The 16,217-nt window shown below is 38.6% G+C and overlaps 1 protein-coding gene across 1 annotated transcript in view; it reads left to right on the top strand.

Moving 5' to 3' along the window:
- The window catches only part of LOC111149195 (anthrax toxin receptor 2), a 147,238-nt gene that overhangs the window by 64,967 nt on the left and 66,054 nt on the right, over positions 1-16,217 (top strand). The window contains exon 12 of the mRNA XM_022506140.1: positions 612-707. Coding sequence (XP_022361848.1) covers positions 612-707 — 96 coding nt within the window. The remainder of the gene's footprint in view (positions 1-611; positions 708-16,217) is intronic.

The raw sequence follows: 16,217 nt of genomic DNA on the forward strand, positions 1-16,217 counted from the left end.
TCCCTGCTCAGCGGAGAGTCTGCTTCTCCCTCTCCCCAGCCCCTGCTCGTGCTCTCTCTTGCCGTCTCTCTGTCTTTCAAATAAATGAATAAAATCTTTAAAAAATTTTTTTTTAAAAAAAGAACCACTTGTTGTTGGTTTCTCACTTGCTTGGTGATTTTTTATATTTATCTGGCCCTATCATTTCAATATATAATGTAAATAGTGTTTTATCGTCCAAAAGTCTGGAAAAATGTTGCATAAGTTTTGCCTAAAAGTAATCATGCTTGTGATCAAAAGAACTCTTCTCTAGAGATAAATGATAGGGACCATACAGCCCTTCCGTATAACCCCAGGTAGTGATTTTTCTTACATTCTTTTAAGGCATAATTTAAAACTGTTTATAGCACTTTGGAAGCTTTCTTTTTTCTTATTGACTGTTTTAACATAACCTGTATGAAATAGAATATAAAGGAATTTATAGAATTTAAAGGAATATAATGAAAATCTGATTTGACATTGGTGGTTATGCTTTCTGCATCATTTTCTGGTGGTCCTTAAAAAAAATGTGTATTTGGAATGTAACCCTATGCTTTACTGACCACTTTGTTTCTGTCTTCTGCCTCTTCTAGTCCAGTGGGACAGCTGCCATCATTGCTATTTTGGTGTTACTGCTACTACTGGGCATTGGTTTGATGTGGTGGTTTTGGCCCCTTTGCTGCAAAGTGGTGAGTAAGGCGGATTTCCATTTGCAAAGCAGTGAGATATAAATTAACGCCTGAAGTGTGACTCAGTGCCAGTGTCCAACAACAACAAAGTTTCAGTTAGCAAATTGAGTTTTAATAGTTTTTATTACTACACTAAATTCTAGAAAACATGCATGCCAATAAATATTTATTATCAAACTTCATCTAAAACACATTTCAAAATCAAGTTTGGAGGGAGGCGGGGAGAGGGGGAGAGGAAGGTGGGAGAGGTCGGAGGGATAATGGGTTTTCCCCTGCAGCGCAAAAGAGTTTCAAGTAAGTTGAATGATATTTTCACTTGGGGTCATGGGGAGAAGTTGATGATCTGTCAGGTTTTCTTATCAGTGCTTACTGAATCCTTCATTACCTCTTTGAAAAGTCTATTTCGGGACCTTCTCTGTTTGCCTCTTGGAAAAGCATTTTAGAAAACAAGTCATGGACAGATGTTAGGGTGTCTGGCAAATCCGCAGTTTTGAAGTTATGACTGTTGGTTTGTTTGTGTTCTTTCGTGTTTGAGCAAAACCTTGGAAAAAAGGTTTCTATTCGCTTTCTACTGCTACTGTAACAAATCGCTCCACATTTGGTGGCTTAAAGCAACACAAACTTATGATCTAACGGTTATTTAATCATGGGTAGGAGATGGGTCTCGCTGGACTAAACTGGGCTGAAAGGTATTGACAGAGATTCATTCCTCTGTTAATGCTCTGGAGGAGTCCCTTCCCCTGGTTTCCCACCTTCTAGAGGACACACCATCCCCTTGCCTCACGGACCCTCCCTCCATGTTCAAAACCAGCGACACTGGGACGCCTGGGTGGCTCAGTGGGTTAAGCCCCTACCTTCGGTTCAGGTCATGATCTCAGGATCCTGGGATCGAGCCCCACATAGGGCGCTCTGCTCAGCAGGGAGCCTGCTTCCCCCCTTCTCTCTCTCTGCCTCTCTGCCTACTTGTGATTTCTCCCTCTGTCAAATGAATAAATAAAATCTTTAAACAACAACAACAACAAAACAAAACCAGCGGCACTGCATCACCTGGGCCATTCTTCTGTAGTTACGCTTCCCTGCGACTCTTAACCCAGCTGGGAAAGGACCTCCAGTGCTAAGGAACCATGTGAAGAAACTGGACCCACCTGGATCATCCAGGATGGTCTCAAGATCCCTGACTCTCTCAAGCTGCAAAGTCCCGTTTGCTGTGTAATGAAAATGACTCATAGCTCCAGGGACCTCTGGGGGGGTTGTCATTCTGTCTTCCACAGGGTGGACTGTTGGGTCATAGAGTTCAGCACATTTTAAGCAATCCAGTTTGGACTGTTCAGGTTTCATAAAGAAGAGTATCCTGAAGAAGCACCCGTTCGAAGCCCACCTCCTCCTTGATAGCGTTCCTTTCAGTGTCGGCATGTCACGCAGACTGGACGTTCTGTAGATCACAGTGGGGTTGTACACGAGTTTACTAGACACCTCTTTCCTCCCTCACTTTCGCTGACTCACTTTAGTTTCCTTGTAACTTCAGGCACTACTCCGCAGTGCTCCGACATCTATTACTAATTATCCTTCAGTCCGCTTTCGTGAATCAAGAGTCCTTTATTGCAGAGTAGGTGGTCCATGGAGGAGGCACAGAATTAACTCTGACAACGGTAGACACGAGAAGCACCCTGTCTCTTTGCTGAACTAATCAGTTTCCTGCCCTAGCGATTTCTGCTCAGTTTCCTGCTGTAATCTTGAGTATCCTAATATAGTTATTTTGGGGTGGCCTGCATTCTCGAGTCTCAAATTGAAAAGCAAAAAAGTGCCCTAATATGATTGTTTTTTTAATTTAAATTTATTTAAATTTTAAATAAATATAAATTTATTTAAATTTTTATATAAATTTTGCAGAGGTGGAGTTCCTTCATTACTTCACAATTTCATTTATTATTGATCAGAGGGCTCAGTGTCAAAGTATCTGATTTTTTAGAAGATGTATGTGAAAACCAAGCTAGGCTTCTCTGGGACATTTCTAATGGGCTCAGGTCCAGATCTTGACCACCATTTTGGATGTTATGGAGAGAACTCAGTCTCTGAGAGTGGGTCCATTTACCACCCCGAGACTGCAGATCGTGAATCATGGAGTATATTTCTTTATGCAAAGCCTGGAGGGAAGCCTTGAAGGTGTGTCGTCAGGATGTCAGGAGGGCTTCCTAGCCTTACAAACATTGTGAAGGCTTACTAATTTCTGAAACTCAGCTTAATAGAGACTCCCACCTGTTTATAACGTTTAGAACTACAGCTTAAAGGACACCTAGCCCTGAGTATGAATGGATATTTATACGTAGGTACAAATGAATCATAGCAAATGTTTTCTAAGGTAGCTTTAAAAGCAGGGTAGAGGCAAAATTCTGTACTTAGCCCTTGGCAATCCGTGTCAGTACTATGTTAGGAACTGGGGGGATGGTAACAAAAATGACTATAAAATGCTATGGAAACTCACATTTTAATATGGAAGCACAGAAATGTGGACAGAGTATAATTGGAGGGACACCAGCCACCCAAGAGCAACATTTGTAAAGCACAGTAAGAACATGAGGGGAGGGATTTGCCAGAGTTGTGGGGTTATCTCAGGGAGACTCTCCTGGGCGGATGCCTCCAAACGGAGTTTTGAATAATGAATAAGATGTTTACAGTTGGTGAGGGACACATCTGATGAAGTGTGCGAGGAATTGCGTCGGGTCCCTCCAGTGTGTGTTGGGAAGCAGTAGGCGGAAGCCTCCCTAGCGTGCCAGTGAAGGAACAGTGGAGAGACGAGAGAGACGGTGTGGGATTTAGGCAGGAATCCCATCAGGGAGGCTTCCTCTGTCTTTTAGGAAGTTTGAGCTCACCCCAGGGATGATGAGAGGCCACTGGAGAGATTTGGTCAGTGTAGTCCCAGGAAGCCGTGCTTGCTTTGTAGCAATGTGTGCCCAGATCTGGTCCTGGTGGGGATTAAGTCTGTATCCAGCTGAGTTTCCATCAACAACTGAAATGGAAAGCCAGGGACAGATCATGCACCTTAGAGAGGGCCAACGCAGAGGGTCGCTTGTGAAGTAGACAGGAGTGGAAGATGGTAGCTGAGAGAGCTGCAGGAAAATGAAGAGGGGAGCGAGACAGAAGGGGCAGAGGGACCATGGCCAAGGGTGTCGTTGTGCAATGGCAGGATGTTTGTTTTATTTTGTTCCTTTCAGAGAATATGTTTGCGCTACACTGGATTTAGAATGTAGTTTGTGCAAACTTATCCTTAGGGGTTAAATTATTAGGGATCAACTTAACTTCGACTATATTGTCACCATGATATTACTTCTAATGGGAAATGAATTGCATTTGTGACAACTTGGTGTTGTAAAAGTTTTGTTTTGTGTGAATGTTTTAAAGTACTAGGGGCAAACATTTAAATCTCATCTTTCACCTGAAACATGATGAAACAGCTTAAAATGTCTGTTCTTGATAAAGTTCTAGAACATAGGTGAGGTTCGGTGGGGTGAGGTCCGGAGCCGATGACCAAGAAAGAATTCTTGAGACATCTTTGGTGCAAACTGGTGGTTTATTAAAGCACGGGGACAGGACCCATGGGCAGGAAGAGCTGCTGCCCCAGGTTGTGACTTGTGGCAGGTTCTGTACCAGGAGACTGGGGGAAGGTGAGGGGAAGGGAGGCTTCAACGGAGCTTTCGTATGCTAAAGAGGGCCTACGAGGTGCCGGGAGGAGGTCCTGCGGCTGGATCAAGGTTGTCTTTCACTTTTAGCGAGCCATTAACATCAAGATAGTTGGGAGATTCCTAAAGAATGTCACGTTTGTCCCACCCAGGAGTGGTGGGGGTGAGGGGGAGATGGCGAGGTGTCAACCTTTTGCTTTGTCCTCAGCCAGGCTTCTGCTCCCTCATCATTCTCAGGAACTTTTAGATTTTGTCAGCAGTCTCCCTCCTCGGGAATCCTATGCTCAGGAGGTCTGATAAAGACAGAAAGTTTGGAAATAAAGCCCCGAATAGAGGCCCTAATATTTCTTACACATTCTTATTCTTTAATTTCTTATTTTATGTAAATATCTTATGAAATGATTTGTTCGTTGTTCAGAGAAAATTAACATTTCACAGATGTCTAATCCATAACTCAAAAATGACAGACTCACTTACATTTTAGACAGTGGTTATCATTTTTTTTTTTTCCTTTTCCCCTGCCCTAAACAGTGGGAATCTCTCAGAGCAGTCGCAGTAAAATTTCCAGTGGGGGTGATTCTCCCACTGGTGAGGTTCTCCAGGGTTGAATGGCATTTGGAAAAGCCCTTGTAGTAGCTGAATAATGGTCCCGGAAAATATGCAGTTGTTAATTCCTGGAAAGTGTGAATGTTATCTTCTTGTGGCAAAAGGGACTTTGAGATGTGATTAAATTAAGCTCCAGAGGTAAGGAGATTAGCAATGGAAGGAGAAAAGGCGTGACCCCAGAGGCAGAGGTTGGAGGATACCCTTACTAGCCGGGAATGGTGACAGTCACCAGAAGTTCAGGGAGCCAAGCAACAGCTACAGCCTGGGAGCCTGTAGAAGGAACCAGCTAGGGGGCCTCATAAGCCCCACATCAGATGCCTGCTCAGCGGGAAGCCTGCTTCTCCCTCCCCTACTCCCTCTGTTTGTGGTCCCTCTCTCGCTGTCTCTCTCTCCATCAATAAATAAATCTTAAAATAAAAAAAGGGAAGAAACAACTAGTCTAATGCCTCATTTTAGCCTTACAAAACTCAGTTCAGGCTCCTGACTTCCAGAACTGTAAGAAGATTCTGTTGTGTTAAGCCATCGAAATTGTGGTAATTTGTTACGGCAGCGTTAGGAAACCAATACAGTCCTTAGATGATTCTGATATTTCTCAGGGTTGGGAATCACTGCTTACTTATGACTATCGATTATGGCAGTTCTTATGTGATACGTTTTCAGAGCAACTCATTACAAAAATTGGCCATGGAGTCTAAGAGGTTGTAAAATGGAAGACAGTAACTTACTCTTCACAATGTTAGCAATGGTTAAAGGCTATTAAAAAATCAGTATCCATTTTTTAAACTTAAAATTACTTTCTGTTTTGTTTTGACTAACTATAAAATAAATTAACATAATGTTTTATATTCGGAGTGGGATTTACTTATTTCAGAGTGGCAAGGAGATATTGGAAGAAATAGGCTTCTAATTGTTGAAAGTGTTCAAGGCATGTATGTTGTTAGAATCATTTGACAAGGGGATCCAAGGACAGCCTTTTCCGGGGCTGCTTGTTTACCGTCCCATTCAGATTCAGATACTGAACCACTGAATCCCATGAAAGCTAGGACGTGACCTTTTTACTCTGCAGGGAAAAGCAAAGAACTTGAACATTTTAACTAAGTAACTCTGTCTCGGAAATGATGCCATTGACCTCATTTGCTGTACCAATTTGGGATCAGGAACAAGAAACATATCAAAGTCGTAAATATCCCCTCTAGCATATTTTATACTAAAATTTTAACCAAAATCCTCAAATAGTTACTCTGTCAGATTAGAAAAGGGAATTAGGATTGAACAATTATTTATGTGATTATTTGTTGAACATTTCTCTCACTTTATGGTCTAATAGTTTGACGAAGTCAAGTACTCTGTGTATTTTATTTTACTCCTCATTGTAAACCAGTCATCTCATACAGTAAACACTTAACCTCCTTGAACTATCTCAATTCTTAAAATTGAAACACTTGACAAATTTTTATCTGGAAGACCACTTCAAAATAGGTTACCTTGTTGCCAGTTTTAATCAAAATTCTGTCAACTATGGGGAAGCATTTTACATGAGAGGATTAATGGTACAGCCTTAGTTCTCTGTATGATTTTCACTGGTTTTATTTAAAAGGTATCCTTTATGATGTATCTGTAATAGGAAATGTGGCCTTTGCCATTCTTTACAATAGGAACTAAGAGACAAGTAGGTAAGGATCCGTAATGGTAATAAAATTCTGAAGTAGAAGCAATTTAACTTTTGTCTGGTTACTTCTCCATGTATCCGGCAGGGATTTCAAACCTGAGGATTTTGTGAACTTAGGTGGGAAAAAAAAATTCTTTATTTTTACTTCCAACTGAAATTTATTTTCTTCATTTATGAATGTAGACCACTATCCACAAAAGTATTGGCAGTTCTGGAGACTTTGTCAGCAATAGTAATCACAGATATCCTATATCTTCAGATATTTTTAAAATATCTTCTACAAATATCATAACTTCAAAAGTTAGAGTAGTTCCCATTATTTAATGTAGTAATTCTCATTATTTAATGGACTATTCATAACATAGCATTAATTTCTATATCTATATCTATATAACTTTTGTGGGTTTTTTTTTTTTTTACAGATCAGATAATTATATTGCAATATAATTGGATTCCTTAAAATCCTTTGTATTTTAATTTAGCTTAATTAATCTGGGAGGGGATCTGTAGGTTCGCTAGAGCCAGAGAGGGGCAGAGCATAAAAAAGGTTAAGGAAAAACCCCTGCAATCGGAAATCAGGCCACAGGGGATGCTTTTCATCTGAGACTACTTAAAAATTTTAACTCCTTCAGTTCATTTTAATGCATATTTTCAAGGATAAAAGAGAGAGACAACATCATTTAAAATGTGGCAGAGTAGTTTCTTCTGTGCACGCGTTCTTTCCATGACAAAAGAAACCTACGCCAATGATAGTTGGAAGACTTTTCCGGTAGTAATCACGGTGCAAGCGCCCTCGTGCACAGCGGACATTTTTAGGCACCATCATTAGTGAATTACAGAGTGTGTTGAGTTTGCAAACTATTCCGTGAGGGAAAACTTCTCATTTTTGTGTGAAGTTATTTCTCACCATCTGTTGCAGAGTCTGTGTCCTGCTCACCAAGGATCCTCACATCCGTCCTCTACAGCTGCTTGTCTCTAACAAAGACGTCAGCTGCGTCCTTCCTTTTTCCTTAAATTAAAAATGGGGGCAAGAGGGTTAAAAAAAACTTACCATGTCCTGAATCACGAGTGAAACATTAGCAAATATGGATGTTTTCATCACTGTTTAGCTTGGAAGATATGCTGAGCTGATGGCAGATTTGTTTTACTATCAGGATGACAGAAATGACAGTCCTACGGTTGTATCATTCGGCATCACCAGACACTCTGCAGAATTACAGATGTAAGGCTAATGAGGTGGCAAACAAAGGCTTTCTGGAGTGTTGTCAATTAGAGTGTGTTATATAGCCACAGATAAATATCCAAATATGCTGGAAATGATAAATGTTCACTCTGCTCTCATGTCCTTGGCCAGAGTTCTCCACCCTCAGGGGAAAATTGCAAGCGCCTTTTACCTCGGTGCATTGAAGACATTACATAAAGGTCTCATAAATCTTAATTTAAAAAACCATTTTGAAAAGTTATCCCTTTAAAGCTCAATTTGCTTATAAGTAAGTTGAGCTTTCATGATGAGGTTGTATCTGCCTGGAGCTCCATGAAATCGTTTTCTTAGCCAGCAACAGCTGTGCTGTTCTTTCTAAATAGTAATAACCCTTCTATATTGCACTTGTTTTTTATTGTCCAGGAGGGCTCTGGGTGCCTTTATTGAGTTACTTTGAGAGTAGCCTGATTTTTTTTTTTTTTTTTTGGAATGCACAATAAAACAGAAGTAATTTAAATTTTAATATGCCTTCCTTGCACCATTAATTAAAATGATTTATGTTCGGTTGCCTCCTTGAAATAGAGTGTGATGTTAGTGCTTATTGCTTCCATGGTGATGTTTTCCAACAGAACATCATTTGCAAAACGGGGTGTCCAACTCTTCCTGGTCTAGTGTATCTGCTGTGACAGCAGCACCTTTCCTTAGCTCTTGTCCGAACATACTCTCGCACTGTTCTTCCCGGTCCCCGTTTGGCATTTTAAATCATATCTATCGTCTGGACCTCCCACTGGTTATTTATTTGTGCAAAGTAGGAATCTTTGATCACTGATGAGTCTGTCAAGGAGGAAAGGAGAGAGCGGGTGCGATGGCTCAGATCATATTTTGATCTGGATGATGAAGGCATCTAACTTGAAGAGAGGCAGAAAAAAGCTTCGCAAATACCAGTGTAATAGAACTTGGTGTTTCTGCACTTGCTCTGTGATCTTATCAGAAAGAGGAGGGAGAAGGGAAGGAAGGCCCCCATCTATTTCAGACCAATTTTCCTGAACACTGAGAGCTACTTCTCCATTGTTTGTGGGCTCTAAGTCGCGTAGATGACATTGCTGATAAATTGGGCATTTGTTTTTGTCACTGGCAAGAATCAATCCCGAAACGCTACTTGATCTACAGGCGTTGTATCGTATCTTTTTTTTCATCCAAGGCAGTCACTGTTGACAGTTCTTTTCACTCTTTTCTGAATATTGGAACATATGATCGCATCAAGCTGGCTGCAGGCTCCGGTGCTGACATTTTCTAGCGCAAAGAATGCCCACATCACTCGAACATTTGAAAAGTGTTAATGAGCAGATCAAAAGGACTGTTGCCTGAAGCAGCTAACTTTTTTTTTTTTAAAGAAATCGGCTCTCCTCCAAACTGAAATCTTCATTCTAGCAGCTAAGTAGATGAGATGTAATCCTCCCTGATGATGATAATAACAAATGAAAAAAAAAATTGGAGGAGAATCAAACTCTACATATGGTTCATAAAGTGGTGAAAGTGTTTTCCAGAATCTTCAATACAGAACTCAAGGATGCTAAGTGGAAAAAACCGTGGCAACTAGGCAATATTATGCCTTTTAAAATCTGCAAATTCTCATAAAATATGGTGCATATGAATACATCCTTTTCTGAAATGGATGTGTTCTTGCACTATTTAGTGCAAGAATGGGATTCTCATGACTGTTATTTTTAATGTATTTACACTGACAGTAAGGTTTCCTTTTTCTCCTGCACTGGTTTTGCTGAAATGGAGGGATATCAGTTGGACACAGATTTTTTTCCATTTTGACTTTTGAGCCAAATGGCTTCAGATTATTTTCACCCTCTTTTGTTCCTTATGAGGCCCTGTAGCAGAATGGCGAGAGGGAACATTTTGAAACATCACATAAAAATCATTTTATTTCCTGTTCCAACATTTCTAGGTCAGTGATGTTGGGCATATTAATTAACAAGTTTTGTCTCTATAAAGTGGGAATGATAATCTCTATCTTTCATAGTTACTATAAGGTTTAAATTAAACTCAGTCTATCTGTCTCTCTACCTACTGACCTACCTATTTTTCTTCCTACCTACTACTTCATCCATCCACCCACCCATCCATCTATCCATTCTTTTGCACCCTTTCCCTTTGCAGTTCCAACTGTATTTTCAAAAGGATGTCATTTGGCAGAAGAAGTCAACTTAAGAGTTTGGAGATGGATGGACCTGAGTCCTGCATTTCAGTCCTACTTCTGATTTCTCTTTGTGTACCCTAGGGCAAGTTATTGAAATTAGAGTCTCCCTCTCCTGATATTTAAAATGGGGATAAGTATAGGAACTTCACAGGGCGGTTAGGAGAATAAGAGAAATTTAGAGAGTATGACATACAGCAGCACCAATGAAGGGTGATCACTGTCAATAGTAGCAACACAGAGGTGAGCCTTAGCTCTGGGTTGGTTTCTGAAGGTTCAGCCTTAGCTGTTGTGGTGGTGATTGTATCCCTTAACTTACTAGATCAAAATTTGATTTAGGTAGAGTTTTAATGGCTGTATTCCATTTTAACAATGTGGAAAATGTAATTGCTAGAATTTCAAAGTCAACTTAAACTCATAATAAGTCACTCATTTAGACATACATAAGATGAATTACACATTATTGGGGAAAACAAACCTTAATGTTCTTTTCTGGAACAAGGTGAATACAAATGTATACTGATACATGGCCTGCTTAATTATGGAAAAGCACAGAAGCAAAAAACCTAGTGGAAAAGTTGTGGTATGTATTTTTTTAAATGTTCTATCAGAATTTTCATATTGGAAATGACCTACAGTTAATCAAATTTATTTCCTAGATGAAGAAACTTAGGATGTCTTACGTCTTCCCATCTGCCATTGAGTCAATTAGTTCTCTGATTTTATTGGTTGAAAGAGAAATTTGATGCTTCATTTTCTTTGAAACTAGCAATATTTTAGTTTCATGGGAACCTGTGTCTATCTGTTTATCATTTATATTTTTTTCCCTCAGTATTTTTCTTTTAATTTAAGAGGTTGACTGTGAGCCCTTGTGAACATTCTCAGCCAGTTCCTTCAGGTCACTTTCAATCATATTTTAGTACATTATTTTCTGAGCACTTTATTAGGCACTGGTGATACTTATAAAGAAGGAGAAATGATTATTGCCCTTAAGAAATCTACACTCTTAAGAGATAATTTAAAAAATTTCCAAATAAACATATAAGCCCAAGTTAATGAAGCATGAATGACTCAACTGTGTAGCAACATTTATTTTTAGAAGTTTTCAAGCTTCCAGATAGACCAGTAGGAAGATTGGATGGGACTTAACATGGAAATGGCCATCTTATTTAGGGCAAGCAAAGGGATCTTTACTTTTTCTAGACTAGAGATCCATATAAAGGGATATTTGTAGATAGGGTGTGAGGTCAGAACTGCATCATAGGAAGGCATTTCTATGAGCTGTATAAGGTTGTGGCTTATGATACCAGGTAAAGGGTCTCTAGTAAAGGGAAAAAATGCAAAGTGTCTCTTATTTTCCTGTTATTCTGCTGTGAGTTTGTCAGCAGTGGTCATATGAGGTTTTATTTTATTTTATTTTATATTTCATTTTTAAGTAGGCTCCATGCCCAACATGGAAGCCAGTGTGGGGCTTGAATTCATGACCCTGAAATCAAGACCTGGGCTGAGATCAAGAGTCATGTGCTTAACCAACTGAACCAACCAAGTGCCCCATGTCATATGAGGATCTTAAATTGAAACAATTTGCTCATATCATACTAAAACAAATGCTATGCAGGATAAAGAGTATGACAAGTATGACATAAAAAAGGATGAGTCATGGAGGAGGATGTTCAATAATTTTCAGGAGGATATAACATAGAACCAGGTTGGGGATACTGTTTATATCCTCAGAAATATGTATTAGTACAAGATGTACAGGTAATAAGCACAGTAAATTTGAAATCCTCACAAGAAAGTGAAAATGAATTCAGATACACGTACTCAGACTTAGTGAAATGAAGGATGTACCTTGGTCTTTTTCTAGTGAAAGAACTCCAGACAGCTTTTTAAAGTAATTTGCAAAACTAAGAGTAGAAGCATGATTTGTAAGGATCTTCTAATAAAAGTCAGTAATTCATAGATTTCACTTGTGGTCATTAGACCCATTGATCTATTTTGACCAGAGAAACAATTAGGCTTCTGTTAGGAAAATATACCTGGTTACACAGGTTAGAATGAGGGATGGAATTAGAGATAGAAAAATAAGATAAATGTCTAATTTATGTAAATAGAACACGTAGACATTGTGCCAAAAAGCTATGGTAATTATTGAATATCAGTGTTATCACTGTGTTATTAATTCAGATGCACAGAGCATAAGTAAAGACTGATGGGGTGCATCTGTTTGGTCTGAGTACCATACATCTATTTATAATGGCTTGGCTACACTTAAAATGCTATTATTGGTTCTGGCAACCGCACTTGGAGATATTGATCGAATGAATATGTACTAAAGCAATGGCCCAAGATCACCAAATAACTCAGGACCATTGCATGAGAAGTAGTTGTGATGTTAGTTGTGATGAGTAGGGCTAAGTAGATACATGGTTATTTTATTCTAGTATTCAAAAATAGGAACTGCTCTTTTCTGGAAGAAAGATTAGCTGTGTGTGTATATGTGTGTGTGCTTCCATATTCTAGGGTCAGGACTAAAGAGTGGAAACTACAGAGAGGGAGTGGAAACTACAGAGAGGGAGGCTTTGGCTTCTTTGGGGGGAAAAATCTTTCAAATGATGTGGATTCCTTGCCAGTGGAATGAATTGCTTTGTGAGGTAGTGAATTTCTCTTTATTACAGGAATTCAAACATAGTTGGACTACAACGTGGTGAGAAGTTTTCAAAATATTGAAGTTTTGGTTGAATGTGAATTGGAGAAGTTGAAAAATGTTGTACTAGATATTTTTAAGGTCCAGAGAATTATGAGTTTATAATTTTAGGTGGTAATAGAATGCAAAGGTTCCTTCCTTCTTCCTTTGTTCTTCCTTCCCTTCCCTTCCTTCCCACCTTCCTTCTTCCCTCCCTCTCTTTGTTCCTTTCTCCCTCCTTTTTTTCTCCCTTTCCCACCTCCATCCTTTTTCTTTCCTCCTAACTTCCCTACATTCCTTCCTTACAAAACAGAAAATCTATTTTGTGCCAGACACTTTACTAAGTCCTGGGAATACAGTGAACAATAAAGCAGACATAAATTTCCTCTCTTGGAAATTACACTTTTATGGGTCAAGATAAAATTATCAACTCTGATAGATGCTAGGCAACCAATAGGCATTTATGCCTATGAAGGAAATCTTATCCACATTGGGAAGACTAAGGGAAGTCCTGGGGTGGGAAGGTGAGGGATACAGAGAGAGAAATATTTCATAAGGGTGGGAAGGTGAGGGGGAGAGAGAGAGAGAGAGAGGGAGAGAAATATTTCAAAAAAATCTGTTGGACATGGTAAATGATTTGGTAAAGTCATTTAGAACTGAAGAAGAAATCATGGATTATGTGAAAATGTTGAGACTGCAACTAGAAGGAGTAATTTACTTTGAAAGAAACAAGGAAGAAGAGTTGGCACTTTTGACCCCTTTGAGTGTGAAATACTGATAGATCTGATTGTCACTGACTGAGTTTGGATGTGAGGTGTTTTTTTTGTTTTTTTTTTTTAAAGATTTTATTTATTTATTTGACAGACAGAGATCACAAGCAGGCAGAGAGGCAGGCAGAGAGAGAGGAGAAAGCAGGCTCCCCGCTGAGCAGAGAGCCCGATGTGGGGCTCGATCCCAAGACCCTGGGATCATGACCAGAGCCGAAGGCAGAGGCTTAACCCACTGAGCCACCCAGGCGACCTGGATGTGAGGTTTAATAATGATATGAGGTGCTTCCTTTCTATAAAGGAAATGTACCTGTAGCTTGATCATCTTAACTTTATTTTATTTTACTACAACATTATTTTAAATCTTAAGCCTCCACTGGCATTTATTTCTGGGCTAATTATAAAAATCCACAGAGCTTTTATCTTTTTAAATTACTAAAAAGAAGGGAAATTTTATGTTTTTTGGTAAAATAAAATTGAATTAATTAAAAAGTCTGAATAGAAATAGCTGCATTTTTTGTAGCATTCAAATTTTTGAATGAGTTAGAGGTTCAGTCTAGCTAAATGTCTGAACGTCTAGTCTAACAAATGACTAGATGTCTAGTCACGTCTTTGTAGAGATTATATCTATTTGAGATTTAGAGGCAAACTAAAATTTGAACAATGAAGATTTTATACATAAAGAAAATTAAGAGTTCTCTAAGCTTTATAAATAACATTACATTTTAAAAACTTTTCACTGTGGAAAATTTGAAACATACAAAGAGAAAGTCTAAAATAATGAATTCCCTCCTGTTTCTTTCATTCAGCTTCAGTGATTTTAATTTATGGCTGATCTTATTTCATTTATAATCCTCTCCACTTAACCCACCCCAGATTATTTTAGTGAAATATCAGAAGTATATAATTTTTAAAAAAGCAGTCTTTTACAAACAATATCCATTGCAAGGAGAGACCAAAAGCAACAAAGACTAAAAAGGAACAGAGATAATCTACAGAATAGTGACTTTATAGGTAATACAATGGAACTAAATTTGTACCTATTAATAATGACTCTGAATGTAAATGGACTCAGTCCTCTTTAAAAGACATAGAGTATCAGAATGGATTTAAAAAAACCCAGACCCATTGATAAGCAACTTACAAGAGACTCGTTTTAGACCCAAAGACATCTTCAGATTGAATACAATGGGGTGGAGAACCTTCTGGCATGCTAACGGACACCAGGAGAAAGCTGGAGTAGCCATACTTAATCAGACAAACTAGACTTTAAACTAAAGACTGTAATAAGAGATGAAGAAGGACACTATATCATAAGAAAGATGTTTATCCAACAAGACGATCTAACAATTGTAAATATTTATGCCCCCAACTTGGGAGCAGCCAGATATATAAATAAATTAATAACAAACTCAAAGAAACTAATTGATAATAATACAATAACAGTAGGGGACTTTAACACCCCACTTACAGTAATGGACAGATAATATAAGCAGAAGATCAACAAGGAAACAATGGCTTTGAATGATGCACTGGACCAGATGGACTTAAAAGACATATTCAGAACATTTTATCCTAAAACAGCAGAATATACATTCTTTCTGAGGGCATATGGAATAGTCTATAGAACAGATTGCATACTGGGTCACATCAGGTCTCAACCAATACAAAAAGACTGAGATCATACCATGAATACTTTCAGATGACAATGCTATGAAACTTGAAGTCAACCACAAGAAGAAATTTGGAAAGACCACAAATACATTGGAGGTTAAAGAACATCTTACCAAAGAATGAATGGGTCAACCAGGAAATTAAAGAAGTGTAAAAAAAAATACATGGAATCAAATGAAAGTGAAAACACAGCAGTCTAAAACCTTTGGGATGCAGCAAAGGCAGTCACAAGAGGGAAGTATATAGCAATATACTCAGGAATCAAGAAGTCTCAAATGGCAGAACCCAACCTTATACCTAAAGGAGCTGGAAAAAGAACATCAAATAAAACCTGAAACCAGCAGAAGAAGGAAAAGAATTAAGATTAAAGCAGAAATAAATGCTGTAGGAAAACAAAACAAAACCAACAGCAAAACAGATCAGTGAAACTTGGAGCTGGTTCTTTGAAAGAATTAACAAAGTTAATAACCCCCTAACCAGACTTACAAAAAAGAAAAGAGAAAGGACCCAAATAAATAAAATCATGAATGAAAGAGGAGAGATCACAACCAACACCACAGAAATACAATTATAAGAGAATATTATGAGCAATTATATGGCAACAAATTGGGCAATCTGGAAGAAATGGATAAATTCCTAGAAACATATAAACTACCAACCTGAAACAGGAAGAAATAGAAAATCTGAGCAGACCCATAACCAGCAAAGAAATTGAAGCAGTAATCAAAAATCTCCCAATAGAAGAGAGCCCAGGGCCAGAGGACTTCCCAGGGGGAATTCTACCAAACATTTAAAAAATTAATACCTTTTCTTCTGAAGCTGTTCCAAAAAATAGAAATGGAAGGAAAACTTCCATATTCATTCTATGGGGCCAGCATTACCTTGATTCCAAAACCAGACAAAGACCCCACCAAAAAGAATTACAGACCAATATCCCTGGTGAACATGGTTGCAAAAGTTTTCAAGATATTAGCTAATCAAATCCAACAGTACATTAAACAGATTATTCACCATGATCAAG

This window comes from Enhydra lutris, unplaced genomic scaffold (genome assembly GCF_002288905.1).
Source record: "Enhydra lutris kenyoni isolate GAN:26980312 unplaced genomic scaffold, ASM228890v2 scaffoldscaffold21, whole genome shotgun sequence".
Lineage (NCBI taxonomy): Eukaryota > Metazoa > Chordata > Mammalia > Carnivora > Mustelidae > Enhydra > Enhydra lutris.